Source organism: Drosophila biarmipes, chromosome 3L (assembly GCF_025231255.1).
Source record: "Drosophila biarmipes strain raj3 chromosome 3L, RU_DBia_V1.1, whole genome shotgun sequence".
Classification (NCBI taxonomy): Eukaryota; Metazoa; Arthropoda; class Insecta; order Diptera; family Drosophilidae; genus Drosophila; species Drosophila biarmipes.
Genome location: NC_066613.1, coordinates 15,327,038 through 15,341,419, shown reverse-complemented (window position 1 = coordinate 15,341,419; position 14,382 = coordinate 15,327,038). Strand labels below are relative to the sequence as shown.

At 38.4% G+C, this 14,382-nt stretch overlaps 1 protein-coding gene across 7 annotated transcripts in view; it reads right to left on the bottom strand.

Moving 5' to 3' along the window:
- Positions 1-14,382, bottom strand: part of LOC108034893 (cyclin-dependent kinase 14) — a 99,105-nt gene that overhangs the window by 14,768 nt on the left and 69,955 nt on the right. For 5 of the 7 annotated variants that reach the window (XM_050886469.1, XM_017110104.3, XM_044094883.2 and 2 more), the window contains 2 exons: positions 14,022-14,210; positions 2,298-2,336 (listed from right to left, as the gene is read on the bottom strand). In XM_050886469.1, coding sequence (XP_050742426.1) covers positions 2,298-2,336; positions 14,022-14,210 — 228 coding nt within the window. The remainder of the gene's footprint in view (positions 1-2,297; positions 2,337-14,021; positions 14,211-14,382) is intronic. The other 2 variants (XM_017110105.3, XM_017110107.3) reach the window with 1 other exon arrangement.

Here is a 14,382-nt window from a genome sequence, read left to right as displayed (position 1 = left end):
ATTTATTGGGACTCCCTTATTCAAGAACATGGAATTCAAAGTGTGGTTTGGCCACACTGTACAATTATTCTAGAAAGTATAACCTATCTAATAGAAAAATCTAAAAAAAAAGCTTCCTACAAAATATGTTTTTTTTTTTTATTTTGCCAATGGTTATTCCTTAATTTCAATTGCTACCCAAAATAAAGTCATAAAACTGTTTCGAGTGCACCTTATTTGTTCCGAATGTGTGTGCTCCGAGTCTGCGGCCCGTCCGCTGTTGTCCTTTTGCATTATTGCATATTATTGTAATTTCTGTTTACTATTTGTTTTTGGCTTTGCAACAATATTTATGTCTCTCGGGCCTGTCTGGAGGCTGCATAAATGTCATAAAAAGAGCGAAATCACAGCGGCTTGTTGCATAATGCTGAGTGGGTCAGCCGGAAGCCACGCCCAGCCACCACAGTAGTGGTGTGCCATAAAAAACCATAAAAAATGTGCACATAAAAGTTTTTACTTTTCATTTGCGTAAGGATGAGAGATGGGGGACTACCCCTCCAAGTGTTATTCTCTTTTTTTTTATAAGTGCGACTGTATATATATTGTTATTCACATGCGCGTGTCGAGCATTTGCGTAAAAATTTAATAAAGCGACACTCGAAACTCGACACATCCGCTTCGCTTTCGCCCACTTCCGTTCCCTTTCCGCTTCGCAGGGTTGCCTTGGACAGGAAATGGCATTTCGATAGGAGCGATGGCAACTCTGGTCGGCCATCGGCAGCAAATTTGAAATTGCCCAAAAATAAAGGAATAGAAAATTGTTTTTTCCCTATAATTATTTTTTCCCCCAAAAAGGCATGTATCCATGGGGTTTTATCAGGCGACATCTCGGCCTTCTCCCTTTTTTTCGCTGTTTATGTTTGTGATTTATTATTCAAGCAAGAAATTAAATTTTCTCTTTTTACTGCAGTCCAGCATCGAACTCATCCCTTTGTGGCCCCCGCCTACAAACTGTCTGCACGTTTTGGCATCGCTTTGGACCCCCCTTTAACCCCCTGTTGCCGTTCGCCTTTTCCGTTTAGTGCCTAAAATTTATTGTGTTGTTGTAGAATTCAATTACAATACAGACAACGAAGACCAAAAGGCGGCAGAGAGACAAAAATCGACTTAAAATGGGGGAGTTTTTGGGGTCTTTAAGGGAGGAGGGATGTGCAATGTTGCATCCTCAAATATTTGCTTTCCATTTCCGAAGCCCCAATCATAAACTCAGTTAGAAATGCCTGATTAAAGTGAAATTAAATTCTGACAAAACTGGCATTTCGATATTTCTTAGGGAAACTCTCCTGCAAGTCCAATTATAAATTGCGTTGTAAAGCCTGGTTAAAGTTGAATTAATTTGATACCCAACTCATCTGTTGGGCCAAAGGAATGGTATTCTATGAGGGTTTTCCTGATATATTTGAATAAAGGTACTTTTATTTTTATGATTCTTAAAAGGAAAAAAGTTTATCCGATCTGTTAAAATTAGCATTTAAATTGAACAATTTATACTTTGTATATCTATTCATTTAATCTCCTTTAGAGGTCTTAAATTCTATCTGTATTTCCAGCAGATGTCTTCATAAATATTTATTCTCCATTTTCCAATATTAAACTTAACAAGCTGAGCATGAATTTAGTTCTAGTACAGCATAATGAAATAAGAACCAAAGTTGCTAATAAATTTCTTAACAGTTTTCTGAAAATCCTTTTCCTACTGAAAATATCCATTTAGTCTTTGGGAAACTTCATATTTTAATGGCCACCCCCTTGTTTAGTATGCAAGATTTATAGTCGTCCAGAATTCAATTACGGCGATGACAACCTTCTGGTGGACTCAAGCCCAGACTGCATCCTTGAATCCTCGGATCCTCGAATCCTTGAGTCCTTCGCTAAGCCAATGGGCTTGTGCAAATGTCTCAATATGACAATGGTGGCCCGCTGCGTTTTGTCATTACTTTTGGGTGTCGCCTGCACTCGTCCTTCCCCAGGACTCACTTTTATCGACAAAGGGATACGGATCCTGCGAGCACAACAAGCTCCGACTGCTTGACATCTATTTTAATGACATTCTGAAAGCTTTGCCGCATAAAATATGGCAATTTAAATTGCTGTCCGAAGAAAACTATTAAAAGTCTGGGATATTTCCGGTGTCAAGGGATGGGGCAAAAAAAGGGTTAAAAAGTCAAGTCAAGACGTGCTGCTGCTACTGCTGTGTGCAAATAAGAATATTCAAAGTAACAGATTTAAGGGGGGAATAATAATAAAAAGCATTTTACCTTGTGGTTTGTTATTATCATTTTTCGCAGACTCTTGTGCTAAAAATAAACAAAATAGAAAGAAATGGGGGGAAAGTATTAAATTAAAAAAGTGTTTCATTCAAGCAAGCAGCAAAAAAGTTTGCGCAACTACAACTAGGTAAACAAGTATTAAAGTGTAGGGGGTAAAAAAGTGGTTAAAAGTGCATTTCAAATTATTTATGGCTTAACCCAGTAAGGCTCTGGTTTTTTTTACCACGGAGTTTTTCAAAATATGTTTCAGATTTTCATGATTTACAATCAATTAAGTGTGTGGGGTTACGACGTTTACGAGGGTTTTTGCCCTCTGAACTTTGTTGACAAATAAAAGCATAAATCGCGCGTAATAATTGGCCGAAAACAGGAAAAGTCAAGCCAGCGAAAGGAAAGCACATTTAATGGCTTTTACACAAGCGCATTGGACATGGTCAGGAAAGGAGGACAATAAAGGCCAACAAAACAAGGAAAGTAAGCGAAGGAGCACATAAAAGTCGTTAAAAGATTTACTCTATTCCCGGTAAACACACTGGAAAAAACCACTAAAGTAATGCTAAATAAAATGAATTGTTGATTAAGCACATTCCATATTATTTAAAATTTATTATATGTAAGACAGGATATCATTTAATTGAAATTAAAATATATTTTTAAGATATATTTTAGTTTAAGTCACTTTAATATTGCTTAGGGATAAAAAGGTTTGTTTTTGAATATTTTTAAAAATTGAAAAGCAAAACTTGTTTTTAATTGAATTCCAATAACACTTTTGCACTTTCATTTATTTTTAAGCATGATTATTAAACATTTTTCTCTGTACACACAAAACCCACTGTAATACGTATTTATTCCTTTTTTCGCACTCTTCCTCTAGTACAGAACTTTTCTCGTGTGTTTTCGATTTTTATTGAATAAGGAATTGACATTTGATTAGAGATTTCGGGTTTTCTGCTGGGACTTGTTCTAGTTTCTGGGCGTGAGCGCGTGTCTGGGATTTAAGCTCCTGTCCCTGGTGTTCATCACTTCCAATTACATTCTTATTTATTGCCAACGAAAAAGTGCAGGAAAATGCTGGAGCTTCGGCAAATTGATTTGTTTGTTTGGATAAGCAGGGGTATTTTATGTCTGGTTGTTCAAGGACTTCCCAAAAACTCCTGTGGCTGCACACTTGTCACTCGATGGTGTGTTAATTACTCAAACCCGTTTGGAAAACAATCGATTTCGGTTGCGAAAAGCACTTTCCAATTAAGCAGAGGAAAAAGGAAACCCGGAGAATGGCAAACGAACACGTACAAACAATTTTGAAAACGTGGCAAATTATTAATTGCTGACACCGAAAGTCCCTTATTTTTTCGGATTCTTGAATTAATTACCCACTCCATCTACTTAGTAACTCTATTAGTGCGGGAGTGTGTGTGGGGAATGTGCCAGATTCAACACTTGAAACCATTTTTGGACAGAGAGATTGCCACATCAATGGGTAAATCCCTCACAAAAGGCTCAAGACTTCAGCTGCAGACATCGACCACTTTGATGTTTTGTAATTAAGGCATACAAATCCTTCCTCGTTCGAACTTTTCCTCCTTTCCGCACTTTTCCACACGCCACATCCTGGCGAGACGGGCAGACAAACACCCACGGAACTGTGTGTATTACTTAACAAATTACATACAAATTACTTTACTCCGTTTTCCTCATCGGAGAATGAGAAAAGCTTCCCCGCTCCACAAACAAAGAAAGTGGAAATCGCTTAGCGTTTATAGGGAAAAACGGCTAGTGATGGGGGTTTCGTAGAATAATAACCAAAATAAGCTAAAATTTTGTATGAAAAATCATTTTTAATGTGGTAGACCAACCATATGCTTGTTAAATTCGTTTTTTATCAAAAAATATTTAATATATCCGATGTCAGACTAAAACCTATAACAAAAACCCTATATTTTCTACAAAATCCCCTCACGATACCATCCCTAATATATCGTATATCGCTTAATATGCCGCCTGCCATGTCAAAATGTTTACTTTTGTTGCTCTGGGTAGGAGGCTTCAACTTATTCTTCCTTCATTCTTAGACATTTGTTTGTAATTCGCAAACAAAAACAAAAAACAATTGGCGGCTCATCATTCATCATGTCATGATGAGCTTTTTTCGGGGTATGCGGGGTGGTTGATGGAAAACATATGACAGCATATTTGTCTGAGAAAGGCAACCCTTCCACTTCTATGCAGACATTTAAATTGGCTGGGGAAGAACGCTGGGAAAAATCTGAGAGGCACCCAAAATGCCACGCAAAACTGACGTTGATGGTAATTAAAAGCGAGTGGTTTTCCTTTTAAAAGGGTTGAGTGGCGTCGGCGGCGGCAGTGTTGGCATGAAATGAAATTACTAACGGAAAATTAGCGGCATGGCACACATGGCGTATGCTTAATTTCCTGCCTTTTCCTTTGTCCTTTCGGTGTCCTGGCAAAAAGCGTGCAAAGGAGCGCGCTGCAAATTATGCTCATCATTGTGACACAATTAGCGGGGCGGCAAAAGCGGTAAAAGCTGCACCAGCGGCAGCAGAAGCGCCTTGCAACTTAACCCTAACGGATGTCGACGCGTCGCCCTGCGGTTTGGTGGCAACTCTGGTCAGAGGCACTGAGAGAAATCTGTTCAGATGTCGGAAAAAGTTGGTTAATCGAAGAATAGTAAAAATTGTTTTGGAATTTGAGGAATTTAAACTATGCCCTTCTTAAATGAGCATGAGTAAAAGTCTAATTCAAAATTCAGTTTATTAAAAAATAAATAAATATTATCATTAAAAAAAGTTCCGAATACTAATGTATAAATACAAAATTCTTTTTCTTTGAGTGAGTTTTCAAAGACAGAAGATCAATAATTTGAAAAGCCCCTTATAACAAAACTACGAAGATATACAATTATTACCGCTTTACGAGAGAAAATTTTAAATATTTTTTTTTATAGAAAATCATTTTTATTTCATCATTTATTTTGCCAGTGCATTTCCAGGAGACAGGAGAGGCCAGGATACGCTGGGCTAGGCCATTGCGCACACACTGCAATTTTGCCATTTTCCTATGAAAGTCATTTCATGCATGCGGAATTAGTTTATGTGCGCAATTTCAAAAGAAGTGCCACAACGAGGAAAATGGCTAGTGGTAGTGGGAAAATTTCACACTAAACGCTGGTTATTAGGCAACAATGTTGCCGGGTGTGAGGTGGCCCAAAAAAAGAGAAAGAAAAACGGGAATACGAGGTGAAAATGCCTTACAAATATTTTAGGAGTTGCCCACACAGCCACCAACCAACTTCTTGCCATTTTTAAATTAAACAGCCCCAGCCAATCAATTCTTACCCTAAGCCAGATTAATTCCAGCCAACTTCGTCTTGACCAAGCCTCTGCGACCAAATTGATTTGTCACAAATGCTCCGTCAGAGAAGATTTACAACCTCAATTTGTCGTCTATTTACTAGCCATTTCTACCCAGACCCACCTAAGACGTATCGGAAATTGCACAATAGAAGTGAAATGAATTGATTTCTAATGCGATTCTCTAGCCACACTCATTTTTCCACACAGGCTAAAGAAAAAGGTGAAAAGTTTCGAGGGCTAAAGACGTGGTAGCAACAGGAATCCAATTTATCTGCTGCAGCTGCAGCTCCTGCTTTCCTTTCCAGTCCTTTGTTGGTGCCAATATTAATAAGCAGTAAAATGGATTTTTCCTCTTCACTTATTGCCATCGGAGATAAAGATTTATCAATAATATTTTTACAACCGCTCGTAAAAAAATTAAGGGCCATGAAGAAGAGCTGCTTGAGTAATTGAAAACGCTGGCTGCTGGCTCTCGTTTTAATTAACTTCAAAAGGTTTGTGCTCGATAAACAAGCCCCGCAGGCATATCCTCTTGTGTCCTGCATATGTGCTGGAAAATCTTTGCCATCAGATTTCATCCCAGCTATTGGCCACTGATTTGCGGCAACTGCAAACAAAGGCGGTGGGCGTGGCAGCACTGCAATATATCATCCGTTGTTTGTCATTCAGGGCAGACGAAAAAAAAGGGGAGTGCAAAAAATGATATATACGCAAGTGCACAATACTCCCGATTGGAGTTACTCTCGTCATACAGATGAAAACGCCGCATTGTTTGCCCGCTGCGAATCGCTGAGGAAAATAGCAAAAATAGAGCAGGATCGCTGGGCAATAACACCCCGAGCTATTGAGCGGATTGGGACTGAGGTTTCCACAAAGGACACACGTAGACAATTTTAGCCCACAAAGCGGGCAATTCAAAAGAGATGTTTGGTCAGTAAATAGGCCTCGGTTTTGGTTGGAAGAGCACTCTCGCGATTGAAGTACCACTGATTGATCCACGGGAAGTGACCATGTAGAGAATGACAAAATACCCTTTAATATTCATGTTCATGTACCTAATAATTTACAATTTTTTTTTACCATTCTTTAAATTTCTAAGATAAGAAAAAAGAGAGATTCTAAATATAAAAATATTTATATTAGAAATTAAATATTTAGCATGCTTGAAATCCTTATTTGTTAGCCTTAAATTCCTTAAGTTATTTTCTATTGTTAGCCACATTTCAACCAAGTAACAACCCAATTATAGGCTAGTAATTTAAGTTTCTTAATGCAAATTTTCAGGGTTCTGAAATCAATACCAATAGATCAAGTTCAGCAAATTAAATGCCTCGACGTATCGTCTTAAACAATCCCCAGGCATTAAATATGCAAATGAAACCGCACATCTAATGATAAAATAATCGACGACTGATGGATAAATTATTGCAGAAATCAGAAACTAAGCTTGATTGCCCCATTGCAAATTGACCAACAGCTATTCCTATTCCAAAACTCAATCATCCAGTGAATGCCTGTGCCCTCAGCCTCTGCGAACCCCTAGTATTCCCGTTCCTATGGTCCTTGCCCTGCGAAATGTAAACGACAATCAACTTGAAATGCAGCCCTCCAAAAACGTAATGGGAATAATTTGCAGCAATTTCATTCGAAAGGCCGCTCACATAGATACAAACCCACACGCTCCCAGTCACGTAAATGACAATCAAAATTTGAAGTAGTCTGTGTGGCAGGAAGGAAACGGAAACGCCGGCTGACCAAATGAAATGCGTAGGCCATAGGTAAGCCAGTGGACCTGGGCCGGGGATGAGGATGGGGATGGGGGATAAAACCCGACGATGGCTATGGTCATGACTATATGACTGTGTGGCCATACGGGCGATGCATGGCGATGCCCCAAGGCTGTCACATTCAACACACAGAACGGACGTTATCTGCTCCGAAGGCCAGGACAGGCATATGACGAGCCCGGAGCGAAGGGAGGGGAATGGTTCCGAGGACCTGGAGGATATACTGAGAAAATTGGATACTAAAAAATATAATGGTATTTTCAAAGTCAATTTGTAACCATTATTTATTATATTTTATAGACATTATATATAAATAAATTGGAATATATATATTTCGAGTTGAAAAATAAATTTCTATTTAGGTTGATAAAATCATCTACCATTTTGCAGACTATCAAAATTCTGACATTCGTATTTCCCAAATTAATTTTAATAAGTTTTATATAGGTTCATTTTCCCGCTACCAAATTTTTCTCTCACTGCAGAGGTACAGAAGCCGATTGTCGGCCGGCTTTTCCCTGTGGACCAATACCCAAATGTATGAGAATGCCAGCCTGCGTGAGTGTTTGTAGGCGTATCTATGGGGACAACCACATTTGCAAGTTGCTTATAATTTACGCACACCTAGGCCATAGCTGTGAGAGTGCCTTCCGAATGTGTTTCAAGGATATCGGTTGGCACACACACACATACAGACAGCACAACCTTTAGTTACAATTTGGCTACCACCCAAAAGCAAAGCCCACCCCGATAAGCAAGCATTCGCCACCCAACCACTTTGTCATATTATGAATCCTAATTCTGCTTTTGGGTTGCGGGTTTTGGGGCTTATGACCCGAGGTCCTTCGATGACGTTATGGATACTTCAGCTGTCAGTCAAAATGCGCGTTGATTGCAACAGAAATGCCCTCGAGCTATCCTAATTCTCATGATCCCATTCAAAAGGTACACAGAGAATAATTACAATGATAAATATGTAAAATGTAAAACTTAAAAAAAATGAAGGCCATCATATTATTTAATAGATATTTTCTCCCTGTGCATCTCCATCGCATTAACAACTTAAAGAAGTAAAACCTTTTAAGGCTCTCTTGTCTATTTTTTGTTGTTTGTTTGACCATTATTATTTTTTTATTATATCTAGCCGTGTTGGCCAAGGAATTTATAATGACAAGCGAGAATTTTAATATTGTGCCACTTTCTTGGATCAGGGGGCGTGGCACTGTCCATGGGGCATTGTTAGCCACAGCAAGATGCAATAAAATAGAAATGCTCATCAAACCAACGGGGGTGATGTCTGGGCACTATTAAAAAGTTTTCCAGCACATTTTCAGGATCCGCCCTTCGGTTAAGAAATAATAAAGACCAAAAAAAGAGAAATAAAAAAGGATGTTCTCTGCGCTTCAAGTTGGCCATAATGAGCTTAGTATGCATAAAGCGGTGAATTGTCAAAAGATATTTTCTGGACAATTTTCTTCCTTTTTTTTGCCATACAAACGGGAAGCAGGGTTGTATGAGGAGTAGGACAATGGCGAAAATTGCCAGTGGTAAGCCAAAAGTTGGTGGGGCGTGGTCCGCCTTCTGGATTATTATAAAGCTTTCACTTTGCTTAGTTGGGCAGACAAAGTTTTCAAAGAAAATTGATTGCATTAGTAAAGGGGGTGTGCGGAAGCAGGAAAATTGGGTGAAATTTTATAGACATGGCATTTGAGTTTATGGTGGCGAAAGGAGAAAGCTATTTTAAAGTTTTAACTTTGTTTCATTTCTGCTTTACATCTACATACAAATTTAGGGACTTCTTAGGCATTCAAGAAACAAGTTGGCAACTTCTTTTTTTATCGAGTGGACAACAATTTCATTAGTCATTTTTGGCCAGTAGGCAGCTCCACTTTTATTTCAGATTGGAGTTAGTTTAAATTGGAATCCCATTTTTTTTTTAATTTTAAAGAATGGTTCCTCAAATGCGTACTTATCTAAAGTTGGCACCCCTATCCTCAGCTAATGAATTGAGTTTGCAACTCAAAGAGTCGTTATACTTGTGCACTTGCCACAGTTATCCACTGTGGCAGCTCTTTTTAAACAAGCCAATTAGCAAACTTTCCATTTATCAAAGCTTAAAAAAAGCCTTTGGCCTTTTGATAAGCTCACACTCCTTTCTCTCACCCCATCTCCCCAACTTCCATCCCTTCAGACGTCATGCAAATGCTGTGTAGTGGCCGGAAAAACACTCGAAAAAAGGGAAGAGAAAAATCAAACGAAGAGAAAAATGCGAACCGCAAATTTTCCATGTCATTGCATAAGTCGCTTCATTAGCCCAACCAAAAAACGACCGAAAACCGCCAAAAAATTGTCTCACGCAGAATGACATCAAACAAAAAGGAGAAACCAAGGGAAAACCAAGGGAATTTCCACCGAAAAAAATAAACTAAATCATTAAAAACAGAGAGAATGGTTTCCGAATGGCGGCGGCGGAAAAAACAAGTCGACGAAGGCGACATGTTTTTGCTTCGTTAATAAACTGCAACGATTCTGACAGGGGGTGGAGGTTATGACCCCAAAGGGGTGAGTGGGTGGTGGGTGGTTGGGTGTCTTCCTGGAAGCCACAAGAAAGATGCCGCCCAAACCGCAAGGCGTTGGGAAAATTCTGTGCAGGGATTCCGGTTGCGGCTGTCAGTTAGAATTTTAAAATGAACCGCAAGAAAGACCCTTAATAGACGTGGAAGGTATAAAAACCAGCACGAAAATTGTCAAAGGGTTGCTAAAAAAAATACACCACCCTCCCAGGACACGTTCACAAAACAAAGTGAAACAAAAAGATTTACTTTAAGTATTTTGCCAATAAATTTAAATCACAGACAGTTGCGTTGCCCAAGGAACGAAAAAAGGGTGGTAAAGAAAAAAAGGAGGGGCTACGAAGAGACCCCAAGCGGCATTAAAAACAAACAAACGCACAGGATCCTGTGAGTCAAAGTACAAAATAAAAACAAACAAAAGCTCAAAGGAGGAAGGATGGCCAAGGAAAGCGCGTCAGAAGGCAAATAAAGCGTTAAAAGGATTTATGCGCCAGTTGAGTAGAGTTTATTCCAGAAGGTCCTTCTTCTTTCACCCCCATAAAAGTAGCTTACAGGTGGAATTATGCGCCTTTAAAAAGAATCCGGGCTTCACACAATTTATCACCGAATTCAAAGTCTTCCTTTCCCGGGCAAATTAAATTTATACTTTGTATTTGTGCTTCACGCATAATTGTAAAACATGATTTACCCTCGCTTTTCGGGGTGGCATTAAACAGTTTTATGCGAATTCTTTTCGGCCAATATGTTTTTCGCCATTTTACACAACAGCCCATGCTCGCATAATTTGCGCATATAAACAATAATCTTTTGCGAAAGCGTTGAACATAAATTGTTCACATCCCCAGATTCTCCCCCTCTAATGGCAAACAGCGTTGTTGTTGTTGTTGTTTCGGTGAAGATAACTTATAAATCATGTAATCAGAACAGCAAAAAAATAAAATGGGAACAGCATGAAAAACTGAAATTGCTTTTTGCTGATAGGAGAGGGGCTGGAAAATTCCGGGGGAAGAACGGGAGGATGTTCTGTGCTAACTGTGGGGAATTTTCTCTGCTGCCTTTCACAACTCTGTAATTTATTGTGCGTTATATAACTTTATGATTGCGTGGGCAGTGGGTGGCTTAAAAAAACTTTGCAGAATTGATTTGGATGGATAAGGGAATTAAGAAGTTTGCATCGATAGTTTTGCGAAAAATGACAAAATAGTTGCAGAGGGTATTAAATTTTCTCATCTTTTATTTTTTTTTTTTACAAGAAAACTTATTAAATAAAAGTAATTTAATTGGCTGACCTAATAATTATTGTGCGAAGGTTTGACTATATTTATCATGCTTAAAGCTGTCTCCTTTTTAAAGCGGCACAGTTACGGCCCTGTTAAAATCGTTTAAAATTGTTCACCAACTCGGTAAATACCTGGCAGCTAACAACATTCGTGCCATGACTTTCCAAAAACACTTTCCCCGCCCCTAAATGCACTTCCCTTTCACAGGAATAGTTAAACGCCTTTGTTCCACAATAATCCCGACAACCTACCGATAGAATTCAATGTCAGACGGGGTCATAACTTGAAGGAAAAACGGGGAGCTGGAAAATGCTCCTCCATGGCAGTGAAACAATAATGGCATTGAGTTTAAAACCCCGGGAAAGATATATGGAGCATGCACAATTTCCATTTGGCTATGAATAATTCCCTTGTTGCTGTGCACTTGCTTGTTAATATTTCCATTTCCGTTGTTTTATGGCCCGATTCCGAAAGGCCTAGACATCGGGAAGACAAAGGATATATATGTATATCTACAAGGAGGTGTAAAAAGGGAGTATATTCGAGTTGAGTGCCCCGCTTTACAAGGACAATAACAAGGAGCAACAGCTTCAAGTGCACGAGCAACAAATGGAGCCATTACATTCACAGGCTTATCGGCAATGTCAACGGATCCACGGGGCTACCTCACATTTTGCGCCACCCCCTCACGGTCGCCGCCCATTGTTTGCATAAAATTGCAATTTACAATTATGAGAAAAACAGCAGAGAGGAAAATGATGACAGAGGGCCGCGCTTATCGGGGGAAATTTTCGCTTAGATAAGCTCAAGCGGCGAAATGGAACAGAAAAAACTTGTTTGCATTAGCTAAATGAGACAAAAATGTGATAAATTACTGAAGAACAGAAGTACACTTGAGAAAATTCGGAAACTTTATTTATCAAAAAGGAAATAGAAATGTGTTAAATGTCATAAGTAATATTACCTAAACAAAAGGTAATTTTGCAGTATAAAGTAACAATTATTTTAGGCGTGGAAAAATAACCCATTATACTTTTATTTATAGTAACTCCAGTCTGTTTCTTTTCTGTGTAATTATAAATGTTAAATCGAAGTAAGGGAATTCCCCAGATGCACCAAGGGAAAAGGAAAAGCTGGGAAACTGGAACTCGCTTCCATAATTAGACACGCTGCTCACACAAGATGGAGGCATAAATTATTGCCAGTCAGTCTTGGCGAAAATCGGAGTGTGAGGGTCCTGGCATCTTATCATTAAATTAGTTTCGGTGGAGGAGGGCAGCTTAAATGAGAGATTATTGCACAAGCGGGCGATAAATTACGCAAAGCCTTATGAATGAGCCTATTCGGGGCTTAGATTCGCTTTCATTCTGGTAAAATGTTTGTAAGAAAACAAAAACTGAAATATATAACTTCCCTTTCTTCAATTCTTTAATTCCATTAAAAAAAAAAATTAAAAATATTGTTTTAGTTAAACAAATCCCAGTGAAATAAAAATTGTTTATTTCTATGGAAAACTTTTTGGAAGTTTTGAAACCAGAATTAAACCACATACTGTTTGAGTTATAGCTAGGAAGAGCAGTTTTAAGTCACTATTCTGAAAGTCCTTGGATTCACGGAAAAATATAACAAGAAAATGGGTCAAAATGTTGATCCTCGTTAAATATATTATTTTAATATAGGACTGCAGAGAATGCAACCAAACGAGATCCAATTATTCAAGATATGGAATTTATAAGTTCAGTTTTAGGTCCCTGTTTGAAAGCCATTGGCATAACGAAAAAATCAAACATGAAAATAGGTTAAAATTTTGACTTTGGTTTTTAAGTGTCTGTTCTGAAAGCCATTTGCATTACGTAAAAATCAAACATGAAAATAGGTTAAAATGTTGACCCTCGATAGAGAGATATATTTTAATGCAGGTTTATAGAGAATTAAACCACAATCTCATAGAGGTATCCCTTATTAAAATCGGGTTTCATTTACTCAAGATATCAAATCTGGAAGTGCCATTTTAGGGTCTCATTTGAAAACTATGGAAAATAAATAAAAATGGAACATGAAAATGGGCTAAAATTTCGACCCTCTTGTAAATTAACAATTTGAATGCAGAATGATGGAGAATCGAAACACAAACTCATAGAGGTATCCCACGTTAAAATCGGGTTCCAATTAATAAAGTTATGAAATCTGGAAGTACCATTTTGGGGTTCCAATCTGGAATCCATTGAAAATACCTAAAAATCTAACATGCAAATGGGCTAAAATTTCGACCCTCTTGTAAATTAACAATTTGAATGCAGAATGATAGAGAATTGAAACACAAACTCATAGAGGTATCCCACGTTAAAATCGGGTTCCAATTAATAAAGTTATGAAATCTGGAATTACCATTTTTGGGTCCCATTTAAAAACCATGGAAAACACATAAAAATCGAACATGAAAATGGTCTAAAATATTGACCTTCTAATCAAAGAACAATTTGAATGCAGAATGTTAGAGAATTCAACCACAATCTCATAAAGGTATTACACGTCTAAATCGTTATCCAATTGACCAAGCTATAAAATTTTGAAGTTCAGTTTTGGGTCCCTGTTCTGATATAATGAATGATGATAATGGATTACAATATTGAATCTTTATATTTTACGGAATTAGTTTTCAGAGAGCTTAGCTTCAACAAATTGCATAACTCACCTCCATATCTGCAATTTGTCTTGTCAGCGGGTATATTGCCATTCGGTTCGAGTCGGTCCAAGTATTCCTCAGAATTGTAGCCGTTGTATGGAACTTTGTTACCGTGGTTGTGGTGCCCACCGTGTCCACCGCGATGGTGGTGGTGGTGATGATGGTGCGTCGACTCGTCTCCATCTTCGCGGGAAATTGCTGCAAGGAGAAGAAACAAAGGAAAGGCCACAGTTTAGTTCGAGTTCTCTTCAGGTTCAGGAGTTCTCCGGGGAAAAGTGTGCCCTAATTAAATTACAGGGCCCCGGCCATTGAGATGTCAATATCCATAAACGCTCAAGTGGCAGGAAAGCCACTTCAGTTTTTGGCCCGC